The 15,990-nt window shown below is 41.7% G+C and overlaps 1 protein-coding gene across 1 annotated transcript in view; it reads left to right on the top strand.

The window, feature by feature from the left end:
• Positions 1-15,990, top strand: part of Piwil2 (piwi like RNA-mediated gene silencing 2) — a 70,092-nt gene that overhangs the window by 39,055 nt on the left and 15,047 nt on the right. Inside the window, exons 14-19 of the mRNA XM_008850403.3 lie at positions 2,022-2,135; positions 3,342-3,530; positions 5,588-5,689; positions 6,962-7,078; positions 7,684-7,772; positions 11,136-11,241. Of these exons, the coding sequence (XP_008848625.1) occupies positions 2,022-2,135; positions 3,342-3,530; positions 5,588-5,689; positions 6,962-7,078; positions 7,684-7,772; positions 11,136-11,241 (717 nt within the window). The remainder of the gene's footprint in view (positions 1-2,021; positions 2,136-3,341; positions 3,531-5,587; positions 5,690-6,961; positions 7,079-7,683; positions 7,773-11,135; positions 11,242-15,990) is intronic.

Genomic DNA, 15,990 nt, shown 5'->3' on the forward strand with positions numbered 1-15,990 from the left:
TTGTGGTTTTGGCATGTGAATTTCTTTTGTTGTTTATGATTCTGATATGAGAATTAACTTGAAGTATGATTCTGTTCGTATTATCTGGGTGCCTAGATCCTTTCTTTATTGGTTATGTAAAGCTGGTTGGTACAGGGTTCAGGTTCTTTCAGGTTTATTTTGGAGGGAACTGATGACTTCAGATCAGCTATTCGGGGGTACCCACAGAAGCCCAATTCAGGTTCCAGTCAGGTACACTCAAGCTTCCTTTACCACGTGGAGGCAGGATCCAGGGTCTCTCAGGCAGTCCTGTGCGTAGTAAACCCTATGCCAGAGGGAGGCCAGAGGGGGGTCAGAACTAGGCACTCTCTAATGGTCTGCTGAGATTCTAGCCTTAGCCTACCAAAGCCAGATCTGCCCTGGGGCCTTGGGAGGGGCCTCACAAAATCCCAGGTAGGGGGATGGTATGGTGCAATTAGGGGACACTCACCACCACATGGAGGCAGGATCTGGGAGCTGTCAGGCTGTCCCCTGGGTTCTCAAGCCCTCTGGTAGTTGGAGACCAGAGAGAGACCAGAACCCGACACTCTCTGGCATTCTGCTGAGCTCTGAACAGCTACCCCGATGGAGGTCCGAACCACCCTCTCCCCCTCTTTTTTTAAACTAGCTAGGCATTATTTATCTCTCACATTGTCTAACCCTTCCACCATGGTTTCCCCATTTAAAGTGCCCCCATTTTTCCCATTTCTCCCTTATTAATACCCTTTTCCTATGGTCCCACCTCTCTTGAGCCCCTTCTTTCCCTTTATCCCCAAGTTTCCTTGTATAACCCTCCCTCCCCCTCCCCTTAAAATAACCCCATTTTTGAGCCAAGTGTGGGGATGCACGCCTTTAGTCCAGCACCTGGGAGGCAGAGGCAGGTGGATCTCTGTGAGTTCAAGGCCAGGAACTTCCTAGAACTGGAGTTACAGACAGTTGTTAGCTGCCATGTGGTAACCCAGCTACTTTTGAACTCACTATGTAGCCCATACTGGCCTCAATCTCTTTGAGTGGTAGGATTACAGGTATTATAATGCCCAGCTCTTTTTCTCTCTGAATAATTAGCTTTTTTCTTGTATACACTGCTAATACTCTTGCTATAGACAGACATAAGATACTCTTTGACTTGTGTAGTCTAATTTGCTTGTGGTGCTTTCTACCTTAAGTTTGTTGAGTTGGCTGATATGGTTTTGGGCAAGCATGAGCCACAGTGCAGTGGCAGTATGGGGTGGTGGTAGAGTCCTCAGGCTTTGGTGTTTGCTGTTCTGGCATTGACTTTCAGCTCTCTCTACCACTTGTCAACTTACTTAATTTGATCAAGTTTCTTAGTATCTTGTTTCCTTACCTATGGAACGAGGATAATGATTGAGTTTGAAGAATTGAACTGGGGCTAGGGATGCAGTTCAATAGTAGAGTGCTTGTCTGAATGTACAAGGCCCTGGGGTTCCATCCCCAGCACTGCAGATAGAAGAGAAAAAGAAAAAAAATTAAACAGAGCTGGAGAGTGATGGTGCACAACTGTAATCTTAGCCTTGGCAGGATTGAGGCAAGATTAGGAGTTTGAGGCCAGTCTGGGGTTCATAGTGAGGTCCTGTCTCAAAACAGCAAAAAGAAATTTGAGGCTTTAATTTTCCCTTTTCAGTGTTTCCCTTAAAATATTTTTCAAAGATTGTATTTCTACATTCACTAGTTCAAAAAGAGAAAATGTCTTTGAATGCTGTTCTTGGGATACTGCGTCAGAAATTAATTAATCAAAAAACAGTTCCTGTGAGCATCTTACTGATGTGTGTCCTAGCTTTGAATGACATGGACTCTTGCTGCTAGAAGTTTGGGTTTATCAGCTTTCTCAAAAGTTTTAACACAGCCAGACATGATAGTGCACACCTCTAATCCCAGTGCAAGTCTGTGTGGACCCGAGGAGGCTTCAGAGGGACAGTGCCAGTGTTTTCTTAAGTGGGGTTTGTAGATGGCTCCATGTCATAGATATTTATTTTATAATGCAGATTGAAGGACGTCTTCTTCCAATGGAAAGGATTAACTTAAGAAATACTTCATTTATTACGTCTGAGGACCTGAACTGGGTTAAGGAAGTAACCAGAGATGCTTCCATCTTGACTGTGAGTAAATTTTTAAGATGACTCAAGAATCAGTAGTCCCCAAACTGTAGAAACAGGAATGAATGATCTGGTATCTTCTTTTTGAGAAGTGACATCCGAATTCTAATCTGAATGACCTGCCACCCAGGGCCTTTCCAGCAGAGCAGTGCTGGGGGGAAGCTCTTAGGTGATCAGTCAAAAGAGAAGGAACCATGTTGTCATGATAATTCATTTGATGCCAGCCCATCACCTGCTCTCCTTTTTTCTTCTCCTTTCCTCTGTTCCCCTTTGCCCTTGGGAATTCCCATGAAAGAAGTCAAACTAAAACAGCATCTTCCCCAAACAATTAGTATATTAGTTATTTGCATCAAAGAATGAAATATCTCAGGGCTGGAAAGATGGCTCAGCGGTTAAGAGCACTGACTGCTCTTGTGGAGGACCCGGGTTCGCTTCCCAGCACCTACATGGTGGCTATGAACTGTCCTTAACTCCAGTTCCAGGGGAATCCGAAGCCCTCTTCTGACCTCTGAGGCACTGCATGACATGGGTGCACTCACATACATGCAGGCAATATACTCATACACACAAAATAAAAATAATAAAAATATAAAAAAGTATTTAAATATATTTTGTTTTTGACCAACTTGATCTTTGTAACCATGTATAAAATTCATCAACTTTTAAAGCTTTTATTGAAATGCAGTGTAGGTAAAGAAAAAGCACACTTAGAAGTATATAACTTGATAAATTTTTACAAATTGAATAGACCTGTGTAATCAACTCCAAGGGTTAAGAAACAGAAATTTACAGGTGCTCCCCATCCCTTATCTTGTTTCCCAGTTTCTCTCTCCTTCTCTCCTCCCCTCTCTCCCTGCCCCCCCCCCACTTGGAAATAACAACTGTTCTAACTTGGTAGTAGCATAGATTCTTTTCACCTGCTTTTGTACTGTTTCTAGACCTAGAACCAGAGAGTGTATTTTTTTTCTTTTACCTTATGTTCTTGAGTTTCATTCCTATTGCTGGTAAGGTTGTAGCGCTTCCATTTTCACTGTTATATAGTATTACATTATAAGACTGTCAGAATTTATTTATAAATTCTTTAGAATGATAGGAATTCTATAAGACAGAGGGAGTGCAAAGTCATTTATTTTTTGTAGCAAAATCTCCTGAATACGTTTGGAATGTTTAAGTTGTGAGTGGCACTAAAAATATCATGGTTGCTTGTAGATCCCCATGCATTTCTGGGCACTTTTTTACCCAAAGAGAGCAATGGATCAAGCCAGAGAGCTGGTTAACATGTTGGAGAAGATAGCTGGCCCCATCGGCATGCGCATAAGCCCACCGGCCTGGGTAGAACTGAAGGATGACCGTATAGAGACCTATATCAGGACTATTCAGTCCTTACTGGGAGTTGAGGTAATTAACTACCTTAATTGGAGCAGATCTGTAAGCTCTCTGAAAGTACTTGGGTACTTAATCTTAAATTATCTTCATTGCTGGTCTGCTGTTAATGATGTCCAGAAGTTGGTGACCTTGTTTGCACATAAAATTCTGAGCTGAAGAAGTATTCTTCATGCCCTTTGGTCATGTTGTTTCTTTCTTTCTGTGTTGACTCTTTCTCTTACTGTAGTCTTTTTCTCACATAATTAGCTGAAAGAATAGCTGACTAAACTTTAGTTCATTATCTGTAGAACATGTTGTGCTCAGGAAATTACTTGAGACAAGTGTCGTCTTGCACAATTTCGTACTGAGCTGTCACTGAATGGTCTGGCTCAAGATGCAAATTCCCCTGCTCGTGAACTTGGCTCTAGACTTAGTAACTGGTCCTGATAACTGATCTGAACACTGGATCTGGCACTAATAGCTTAGCTTTCAGACTTTCCCTCCTTATCTCTTTGTAAACAAAGCAGAGGAAGAAGACAGAGGAGGGAGAGGACAGAGGCAGGGAAATTTTGTCTTGGGAAAGAATTGACCCTTGAATCCAAAAGTCTGGTGGATTGAATAGTTCAGGAAGAGCCGTCCCAGAACTGGGCAATCTTGGCATGGTAGCGTTCTCTTTTTGACACTGTCTTGGTATGGTGACCACAGCGGCACACTCAGTGCTCTTCTAACCCTCACCTCTGCTTTTGAGACAGGTTCTTGCCCAGATTGATCCTAAACTGAGCACAAGAGTTCCTTGCCTTACCTTTCCCAACAGTTGAGACCACAGGCGTGTGTCTGGCTTCATGTGCTCTTTTTCACATGTTCCCTTCATAATTTTCCCCCTTCCCATACTTACCATGCTCTTCCCTAGTCTCCCTTGGGCATGATCAGTGATAAGTTCTGCTCTGCTTTCAAAGGAATAGCCCAACTACTCCCGTTTCAGAGCTCCTCACATTCCATGTGTGAGAGTACGCAACCAACAATTCATGTAGCATGACTATGAATTGCATTCAGGATGTTTTATACCGGTCATGCTGTGTCTCTTTCTGTTCTTCAGGACATTCTGTTTACTGTTCTATTTGGGAGAAATCACAAATTCAGAGATGTGCTGAGGCCACATAACATGTATGAAAGAAATGGGTTAGGAAGGGTCTTCGTTGAACTCAACAGAGTAATCTCTGCAACAAGAGATGGAAACTCACCATTCCAAGTTGATTTTTAACTTGTTCTCTTTTCAGCAAAAATGAAAAATATGAGTTTACATAAATGCATACCTCTCTATGATTAAGACAAACACTTGTAAATCATTATAAGGGCTGAAACAGCACATCTGTTGGTTGTGACCAGCCCACTGGCTCCCACTGTGCAACGTCAGTTACACATGACTTTGGAAAGTCTTTAATGTTGCGGGGCTGTTGTCCCCTGGGAGGTCTTAGTAGCAGTCTTGACTAGAAGCAGTACTCTGATTTACCTTGTGAGCAGAGTTGGCAGCCCTGCTTCATTTGAGTGCTAAAGATTTTGGAAGGTCCTCTGTTGTGACATTGACTACCTTAAGTCAGGAGGGGTAGAGGTTCCTAACAGGCTTGTTGCTGGCAGTATCATTCCCTCCCTAACATATGAGGAATAGCTATAGTGGCTTTGGTTTCATACCTTCTGCACTTGGCTCTGAACCCTTTCTGGTAGTGCTACATTCCATGCTCAGTTGAAGTTCTATGGTTCGATAGGTTGCTTAGTTAGCCAAAGAGAATAGTAAACTTCATTAAGGGAATTTAGAGCAGCAAGTCATAGAACCCTTGCCTATTTTCAAGCCTTTTCCAGATCTAAAGCCTCCTAATAAATAAATATTGGTAATCATGGCCAGTTGTATGTCGTTAATAGTAACACATTACCTGTCATGAATAGCAGCCCTGAGCCAAATGCTAGTTCATATGAAAAGGCCTTTTCTGGTTGGAGTGCCCACCATCTTTTTCCCAGTTCCCTGTCTACCTTATTGTGTTCCATAAAAGTTCTCAAAGAGTTCAGGCCTGAACGTATATACTTATCTCCTCAAGGGAAAGATACAAATGGTCGTTTGCATCATCATGGGTACTCGTGATGATCTCTATGGGGCTATCAAGAAGCTGTGCTGTGTCCAGTCTCCAGTGCCCTCACAGGTGAGTGGAGGTGGAGCAGGAGGTAAGGGTGAGTCCCAGCTCAACAACCCTAAGTCTCCTGAAGCTGAAAGAGCCATTAGAGGCCAATAAGGGCCCCTGGTTAGAATGAGCCTACAATAGCAGGTAGCCCTTCTAAGCAGCCCCTTCCTGTTCCTCAGAGTCCCTGGGTGCTTTCCCATGTCTGAGTCTTGGAGTGTAGGCTTCATTCTGAGAAAGGAAGATGTTTTTTTTCATAGGGAGTTAAGAAAACATGCTACTCTGAATAAGATAGCTCTGAAAGTTTTTAATTATGTTTGCCTGTGTATATTATGTGCATACATGCCTAGAGACCCTAGAATTATTAATACAAACATCCACTAAGTGGGTCCTTAGTATCTGGTAAAATTTTTGAGACAGGATCTCATGTAGCTGAAACTGGTCTCAGACTCCGCCTATGTTATCAACGACGACCTTGAGCAACTGTTTGTGCCTCTACCCCCCAAGTGCTGGAATTACAGGCATGCCACTATGCCTAGCCTATCTGTGGGTTCTGCACCAGTGTATTTACCAACTACAGTTTTAAAATATTCTGAAAGAAAATTATACCTCCACTAAACACATACAGACTTCCCCACCTTGTGATTATTCCCTAAACAATACAGAATAACAGCTATTTACATAGTGATTACATTAGGCATTATAGATAATGGAGATGATCCAGACAGAGTATACAGTTATATACAAATACCATGCCATTGTATAAGAGAGTTGAGCATCCTCAGACTTTTGCTTCCTTGTGGGGGAGGGACAAAGAAAGGAGGGGTGTAGAGCCAAGGGATGGCTATAATTAGAACTGTTAGCATTTTCTTTTTTTTTTTTTTTTTTTTGAATTCTGCCATAGAAATGTTTATTAGCAAGTTCACACAAATCAGACATTGAATAGCAAACTTGATACTTGATGACATTTCTTTGTTCTTTTGGGCACCTTTACAGTGAACTTAAATGAGAAAAGCATTTTCTTTTTTTAGTATTTTATGTTGTATGAATGTATTGCCTGCATGTGTGTAAGTGCTCCTGTGTTGTGCACTGCCCATGGAGGTCAGAAGAGGGTGTTGAATCCCCTTGAACTGGAGTTAGGACAGTTTTTAGCTGCCATGTGGATGCTGGGAACCAAACCCGGGTCCTCTGCAAGAACAGCCAGTGCTCTTAACCTCTGAGCCATTGCTCCAGCCCCATTAGCATTTTCTAAGAGTCATTGATGTCTTGCCCTGTCTTCTGGTCTTGTCATTATAGGTCATCAATGTACGAACCATTGGTCAACCCACTAGGCTTCGGAGTGTGGCTCAGAAAATTTTACTTCAGATGAACTGTAAATTGGGTGGTGAGCTTTGGGGAGTGGATATTCCTCTGGTGAGTGATGCTGAGATGTATCTTTTTCAGTTCAGCTCTCTAGAGAATCCTGCCTGGCTCTTTCCCTGTCCTCCTCTAATTGAAATTCCTATTCTCAGTGTGGACTCTAGAGTCTGACTAGCTTGCCGCCTGTTATTAGGCAGTCCATGAGCTAAGGATAGTCTTTATGTTTAAGTAGTGGGAAAAAAAAAAAAAACAAATAAGGCCAACATTTCATGACATATGAAAATTATGTGAAATTCGGTTTTCACTGTCTTTAAGTATAGTTTACATTTGGCACACATAGGAATGGCCTACATATTGTCTATGGCTGTTCCTTGTCAAAAGGCAGAGTTACACAATTCCTAGGGATACCAGCTCACAAAGCCTGAAGATTTACTCATTCCTTTCGTGAAAATACTTACTGATCCCTGGTCCAAATCTGACTTTGTTCATTGTGTTTAGAAAATGTCAAGTTGATTGCAGTCTTTCTGTTTCTTTTTCAGAACGTGCTTTCATATGTAGATAGTGGGGGAGGGTGCTTTGAAATTCAAATAATAATTAAAGACCTAGTGATGGATCACTTGGATTGAGTTTTGCATTTGTGTTTTTGTTTTCCAACCTAGAAACAGTTAATGGTGATTGGAATGGATGTGTACCACGACCCCAGCAGAGGCATGCGCTCAGTGGTTGGCTTCGTTGCAAGCATCAATCTGTAAGCACTACCCACAGTTGTGTTGGCTACTACCTCATTTTGATGCCTGATCTTAATATAAATGCAGCAGCTATTTTTTTAGGTACTTTGTATTATAATATAAGGTGCTCTTAACTTCCTTCCTCTTCTGTCTTTCTGTAATGCCTGATTGCTACACTTGTCACAGGCATGAATTTACTCCTTATACTGTGCACTTCTTGCAGAGAGAGGTTGTGCCTTGTTACAGACTTTCTGCTCTAGAAATGAAGTGAGGTTTTTGTGTATGGGGTGTGTGTGTGTCTGTACATGGAGACCAGAGGCCAACATCAGATGTCTTCTTCAATGACTTTCTACCATTTTTTTATTTAAATATTTTTATTGAATTTTTGAGAATTTTTTGTTGTTGTTGTTTTTGGTTTTGGTTTTTTCCGTCTTTTTGAGACAGGGTCTTCCTGTAGCCACAGCTGGCCTAGAACTCACCATGTAGACCAGGCTGGGCTGAACTCACAGAGATCCGCCTGCCTCTGCCTCTCAAGTGCTGGAATTAAAGCCCTGTGCCACCATACTCGGCACATTTTTAAGAATTTTCTACAATGTATTTTGATCATATTCAGACCCGTTCCCTATCTGTACCTCCCTTACTACCTCCCCACCTGATTTCATGTCCTCTATTTCTAGCATTTTTTTTTTTTTTTTAGAACACAGGTCAAGCATCTTTTTTTTTTAAATATTTTATTATTTTAATTTTATGTGTATGAGTGTACTGCCTGCATGTATGTGAGTGCGCCTGTGTTGTGCAATGCCACGGAGATCAGAAAAGGGCTTCGGATTCCCCTGGAACTGGAGTTAAGGATGATTCATAGCCACCATGTGGTGCTGAGAATCGAACCTGGGTCCTCTGCAAGAGCCGTCACTGCTCTTAACTGCTGAGCCATCTTTCCAGCCCCTCTACCATGTCTCTTTTAGGTTTATTTTGTGGCATGATTTAGGACGGTTTGTAGCCGCCATGTGGGTGCTGGGAATCGAACCTGGGTCCTTTGCAAGAGCAGTCAGTGCTCTTAAACACTGAGCCAATTCTCCAGCCCGTATTTCTAGCATTTTTTAAAGGCTTTAACTTGTGTCCCCAAATGCCCTATGGTGTGGGTCCATTCCCTGGAGCCTAGTCAGCCTACCTAGAATCACACCTTTAAAGCAAACTGACTCTCTCTTTCCCAGCTACTCTCAGTTGCCAGTAGTTCCTCAGCTAGGGCTGGGGCTTCTTACGTACCTCCCCTCTTCTGTGCTGGGGTTTTGTCTGACTTGAGCTTGTGTGGGTCTTGTGCACGCTGACAGAATTTCTGTGAACTCATATGAATAACTTAAGACAGTGTCTTTCACTGAACCTGGATCTTGTTCTGCTGGATTAGCTGACCTGCAAACCCAAGAGAATTCCTGTCTGCCTCCCCAGTACTGGGATTGCAGGTGCATGTTTCCATGCCCAGCTTTTACATGAATGTTGTGAATCAAACTAGGTCCTCATGGTTGTACAGCGAGTACTTTGCCAATTGAGCCATCTCCCCAGCCTGTTGAGGTGGTTTTTATTGTTACAGTTATGAAAATAAGGCATGCTCATTCCGAATACCTGTGGAAATTCAAAAAGCATAAATAAGTTCCTAATGTTTCATCCTTCACTAACCACCACCAGAGGTGTGGCATATCTAAATCTTCAGATTTGTGTTTAAAAAAATCTGTGTTCAGTTTCCAGCACCCACGCAGCTGCTGTATTAGTGACTTTACTGTTGCTGTGATAAAACACAATGACCACGGCCACTTACAGAATGAAGAGTTTATTTGCCTTAAGGTTTCAGAGAGAGGGTCCATAATGTTGGGGGTTGGGGTGGAAGGCGTTGGTGGCAAAGGTGGCTGGAGCAGAAAGCTGAGTGCTCACATCTTCAAGCAGGTACAGGAAGCAGAGAACAACTGGAAACCTGGCAAGGCTTAAGAACTCTCAAAGCCAGTGATGTGCTTCCTCTAGCATGGCCATACCTCTTAAAGGTTCCATGACTCTCCCCAAACACTGCCACAAACTAGGGACCAAGTGTCTAAATATTTGGAGCCTGTGGGGGACATTCTCATTTAAACCACCACAATACCGTGATGGCTAACAACCATCCGTAACTCCGTTTCCAGGGGATCCAACACCTCTGGCCTCTGTGAGCATTGCGTGTATGAGCATACTTACATACAAGCAGGCAAAATGCTCATATACATTAAATAAATAAATATTTTTAAAAACATATACAATCATACGTTGATTAAGTGATTTCATTGTTTGAACATCATAAATTAAACTGAGGTGGTCATATCACTAGATGATACAGCATAACTATATATGTAGTATATATATGTAATAGCATATATATGTGGCATAGATACATGTATATTTATTTATACAAATGGAATACTACTGTGCACACTATTCCTCAGTTTGGATTATTTGTGTGTGTGTGTTGTGTTAGGTAAGTAAGTGCTCTACCACTGACCTACACCCCTAGCTCCTCTGTTTATTTCATATTCATAAACTATATATTTTGGAAGGTAGCTATGCATACCACCATACCACCAACACCACACCATAAACTATATATTTTGAATATTTTCCCCATCAATACAGATAAGCCTCATCCAGTTCTCTTTAGCTTCTGCACAGAACATATTGAATACATGACATCATTTATTTATTTAATTAATCCTCTGTTGGTGGCTATCAGGTTGTTTGCTTTCCTCTATTGGAAATAGTTTTGTAGGAAATACCTGTAATTATACACATTTCTTTTTATGTGTATGAGTGTTTTGCCTGCATGTATGTAAGTGCACCTGTGTCATGCATTGCCTATAGAAGCCAGAAGAGGGTGTTGGAACTCCTGGAACTGGAATATGGGTAGTTGGTAGCCACCATGTGTATGCTGGGAACCAAACCTGAGTCCTCTGCAAGAGTAACCTAGCCAGTGCTCTTAATCACTGAGCCATCTCTCCAGCCTCAATTACATGTTTTTAAGTTTAAAAATATTCTGTATATGGTTTAAAAATATCTCCTAACCACTTTGTGGGCGGGGGGATTGTGTTTTTTTTTTTTTAACTACTATTGTGTGTGTTGGGGGTTGGGGTGGCACACATGTCATGGCCTGTGTGCAGAGGTCAGAGAACAATTTCCACCTCTACATGGTTCCAAGGATTGAACTCAGGTTGTCAGGCTTCCACTGCAAATGCTTTTACCCATTGGACCATCTCATCCAGAAGTGCATCTGTTAGATAAATATGTGTTGGGTTGATTCAAAGGGAATCCTGTGTGTGAACAGCATTTACTCACCTACTGCTCTTTCTCCTCTCCACTTGACCTGCCAGCACCCTCACTAAATGGTATTCTCGAGTGGTGTTCCAGATGCCTCATCAGGAGATTGTGGACAGCCTGAAGCTCTGCCTGGTAGGCTCCTTAAAGAAGTATTATGAGGTGAGAAGACCAGAAATCCTAACAGTTCTGGGTTTTAAAGACTACCTACTTGAACTCTTGAGCAGATGTCTGATGTAGTAGGAGATATCCCAAATCAAAGGTGAGTCTCTGAAAGAATCATTGCCCAGCATGGAGCTCAGTACCCCCTTTCAAGCTTCTGCTCCTGTAGATCGGCTCCAAGAGTCTAACGTTTCGCCTTGGTCTGGTAAGTAATAAGCACTTGCCTGACTCACCAAGTGATTCAGATAGGCATAATTTCCGTGCCTTTACAGGGAAAGTTGGAGGTAAATTTTGTCAATTAAAGCTAAACCTTATGAATTTACTCAGCTTTTTATGATTGCCATTAGGTGCTGACTCTTCACTTTGATTTAGGACAAAAGCTTCCTTGTAAATCACTCCTCAGAAGAACTCCAAAGAATGCTAACCATGGAGAATTAACTGTCATTAAGCTGATACTGGGTCTGGAATAGTGAGCAAGCAAGGTAGAGTTCTGCCTTGGCCAGTACATCAAAGGAAGCCGCGATAAGTGGCTTCCATTCTTAGAGCTAGTGCAGCCTCTACATAAAGAGTAGATGCAGAAAACAGTTTCATGTGCTTGAAGTCAGCCTCTGAAACACCACCTTGTCTCTGTATGGAATGATAGTTCCCACAGTGTCCTGCAGATAGTTTGATCCAGTTCATGAATTAGAAACTATGAATTTTTGTCTCTTAAGAAGGTCCATGTGGTATGCTAATTCATCATTCCTTTTTTTTTTTAATGATTGTTTTCCTGAAAGCTCTGTATTTTAGGACCTAGCTCAGAGATTACTTATTTTTAAAAAATATTTTATTATTTTTATGTGTAATATTTTAATATTATTTTTATTTTATGAGTGTATTGCCCACATGTATGTAAGTACACCAGCCTGTGCCCACAGTGGCCAGAAAAGGGTGTTGTATCCCCTGGGAACGAGAGTTACAGATCATTGTGAGCCACCAGACATGGGTGCTGGGAACTGGACTCCAGTCCACTGGAAGAACAGGAAGCACTCTTAACTGCTGATTCATCTCTCTAGCCCAAGAATCTTCCCTCCTTCCCTCCCTTCCTTCTTTTTTTTTCTGAGACAGGGTCTCCCAGCTGGCCTGGAACTTGATATGTAGACCAGTGTAGCCTCAGTCTCACAGATATCTGCCTGCTTCTGCCTCTGATGCTAGGATTAAAGGTGTATGCCACCACACTCAGACCAAGAATCTTCACTTTTAAATTATTTTGATCTAGTCTTTTTCCTACAGCTCTCCTAATTCTTCATTGGTCTCAAAAATTTACTCTGGGGTGTTGAGGTTCTGATGATTGTAGGCTCCCTAATTTAATATTCCATAAGAGTGAAAACAATCACTAGAAGCTCCAAGAAGTTCTCTTCATAAACATTTCATCTCCATCTAGGCTGGTGCTTCAGAACTGGATGTGTGGCTCAGTGGTACAGTGCTTACCTGTCATTATCCTGGGTCTCCAGCCTCCCCCAAGCCCCCCCCCCACTTCTCTCTCAGACTGTAGATGCATAGAGTAGTACCTGTTGGTCTCCAAAAATAACTTCCATTAAATTTTTTTGTCTCCTTTTGTCATGTATGTCTGTACTCTTAAATATATTTTTCTGCTCTTTTATTTCCTATACTAACTACTGTCTTCTTACTATGAAACAGTACTGGCACCATCTCATCCCCATCCCCATCCCCCACCTAATTCACCTATATTACATTGTAATATAGCCTAATAGTTATATTATATGGTTAATTTAGTTTTTAGTTCATAATATTACTACAGCTGAGTCACATAATAAGATTATACATTCCTTTTTTCTTTTTTGAGACAGGGTCTCACTGTGTACCCCTGGCTCACCTGGAACTCTCTGTAGACCAGGCTATCCTCAAATTCAGAGAGAACCTCCTGCCTCTGCCTCCTGAGTGCTAGACATTCTTTTTTTAAAATATATTTTATTTATTATTTTTATTTTATGTGTATGAGTGTATTGCCTGCATGTATATGAGCACACAGCACACCCATGTCGTGCAATGCCACGGAGGTCAGAAGAGGGCATCGTATTCCCCTGGAACTGGAGTTAAGGACGGTTTGTAGTTGCCATATGGGTGCTGGGAATTGAACCTGGGTCCTCTGCAAGAGCAGTCAGTGCTTTTAACCACTGAGCCATCTCTCTAGCCCCGAATGCTGGACATTCTTTGTTTTGTAATTTTAGTGATTGCCTTTTTTTTTTTTTCTTTTCCTAGTTTTCTGTGTGCTTAACACTAATTCTTCCTTCAAATAAAACAAATTAGCTGGCTGGTTTTTTTTTTTGTTTGTTTGTCTTCCAACTTCAAATATAGCTGGTAACACTGTATCCCAATCCCCTTTTCAGAGAGCTCTTTCCTAGAACCCTTCCTGATTCTAAATGCTAGACCTCATTTCATCTGTTGGTCTGGGATTTCCCATCACCATTTATGTACCTACTTTTTTATCTTTTTCCTGTGTTGTGAGTCTTTTTTCTTGGTTGATTTATTGTTCAGTTCATTGTTTTTTGAATGATCCAGTAGCTTCTTGACAAAATTTTGAGAATTTAGATACCTAGACATAACTTTATTTTACCCACACTTGCTTGACTGTTTAATATAGAAAATTCTGGATCACCAATAATTTTCCTTTAGAATTTCACAGATCTTGCATTATTTATTCTAGATTTTAGTATTGACAAGTCTTATTTTTAATTTTTTTGTACATGAATTCTCCCTTTCTGGGTTTGTTGTTTATTGTTTTGTTTTGGTTTAATTTTCTTGTTTTAGTTCCCTTATGGTCCACTTTGGTGTGGGTATTTTCACTGTGCTGGGTATTTTCTGGGCCCTGTAGCCACAGGATGATTTCCTGTTACTTGGTACTTGATTTTTCTAGTTGGAAGTCTCCTAATTTTCTATTTTTGTCTCCAATTTTCCGTGTTGTGTTCTTTTCTAGCAAATATTAATTTCAGGAATTTTCATTGTTGGTTCAAGAATTTAAAACCCAATAGTGAAGTTTAAGAGAATAATCCCGTGGGGCTAGAGAGATAATTCAATGGGTAAGAGCACTGGCTGCTCCTGCAGAGGACCTGGGTTCAATTCCCAGCACCCACATGACAGCTAACAATCATCTGTAACTCCAGTCCCAGGGGATCTGACACCCTCTTCTGACTTCTGTGGGCATTACACAACATGGGTGCATGTACACGCATGCAGGCAATACACTCATATACATAAAATAGAAATAGTAAATAAAATATTTAAAAAAGATAGAGAATTAATCCCAGCACTCAGGAGGCAGTGAGTTCAAGGACAGCCTGGTCTACATAGTGAGTTCCAGGACAGCTGGGGCCACAGGGAGACCCTGTTTCAAAAAGACACGGAGGTCAGCAAGCAGCCACGGGGCAGAAGTTTTCGGGGAGCCCCGAGTGTCAGGGAAAGACCCTGTTTAAAAAAAAAAAAAAAAAAAAAAAAAAGATAGATTGCCTTCACTTCTAAAACCAGTTTGAGTGATTCCTAAAATCTCTCTCTTTTGATAATTCACTAAATGGGCACAGAACTCATTGAGAGCTATTATATTCATGTTTGTGGTTCACTTTAGAAAAAGGATAAAGTCAGCTAAGGGAAGAAGTGCATTGGCAGAGTCCAGGAACTGCCACACAAAAAACTTCATGGTCCTCCCTCTCCCTGTGCAGTCAGGACACTCGGTTTTCTGGCACTACTGTGTGATAAGGCATGTAGAGAACTGCCAACAGGACTACTCACCTGAGCTTGGTGTCTGGAGGTTCCTTGGGGCTCCTTACATGATTGATTGATTGATTGCCCTTGTGATTGATTGCACTCTATAATTACTGTTGTCTGAACCTGTATTTATATGGCCTCTGGTGCCTTTGTTCAGTTAGCTTAGCAGCTAATGACTGGGCAGAGTTGCTACAAAGCTCAAAGTGGCCCTGGGCTCACTGTGTAGCCAAGATTGTACTCCAGTTTTCTGGGATCTTCCTGCCTTAGCCTCTCAAGTGCTAGGATTACAGGTGTGTGCCACTGCAACCCAATTTCAGGGATTTCTTCAGGTTCTTTGAGCCTCTTCTCCCCATCCTGTGATGCTGGCTGCTTTTCAGTTACCACAGGGGCAAGTCTGTAGATAGAAAGAGGGGAAAGCAGTAGGGCAAGTTAAAACACCCCCAGAGCTTGCTCTTCTGAGATTCAGCTGGATTTCTTTAGTAAATTGCTCTTTAGATTGTTTAAAGCCTATGGTTTCCACACTTTAAAAAGTTGATCTTGAGCCAGGTGTGTTGGTGCGTGCACCTATAGTCCCTGTACTCATAAGGTAGAGGCATGAGGATTACAGCAAATTGGAGGCCAGCCAGGACTACATAGCTGCGTAGCAAGACTCTACCTCCAAAAAACAAAGTTAATTTTGGTCATTTTGTCCACTGTTCTTGTTGCTTTCTCAGACGTCCTTATTCTGTAATTTTAATATTTTCTAGGAGTGCTTTTGACACTCCAGCAGTATTCTAGGGGCAGTGATTAGCAGCTAGAACCTGCTGAGGGTAGATGACACTAGAATACTTCTATCATTGGCTTGGGGCCCTAAAGAGCTACATCCTCAGAGTAAGGGTGAATGAGAGGTATTATAGGCCAGCCCTTAGAGTAAATTATAACTCACCTTTGAATTATCTCAATTCCTCAAATTTGATCCAAGATACTGATGCTCCTTGGTTTGGCAGC

This window comes from Nannospalax galili, unplaced genomic scaffold (genome assembly GCF_000622305.1).
Source record: "Nannospalax galili isolate Female #2095 unplaced genomic scaffold, S.galili_v1.0 scaffold291, whole genome shotgun sequence".
NCBI lineage: Eukaryota > Metazoa > Chordata > Mammalia > Rodentia > Spalacidae > Nannospalax > Nannospalax galili.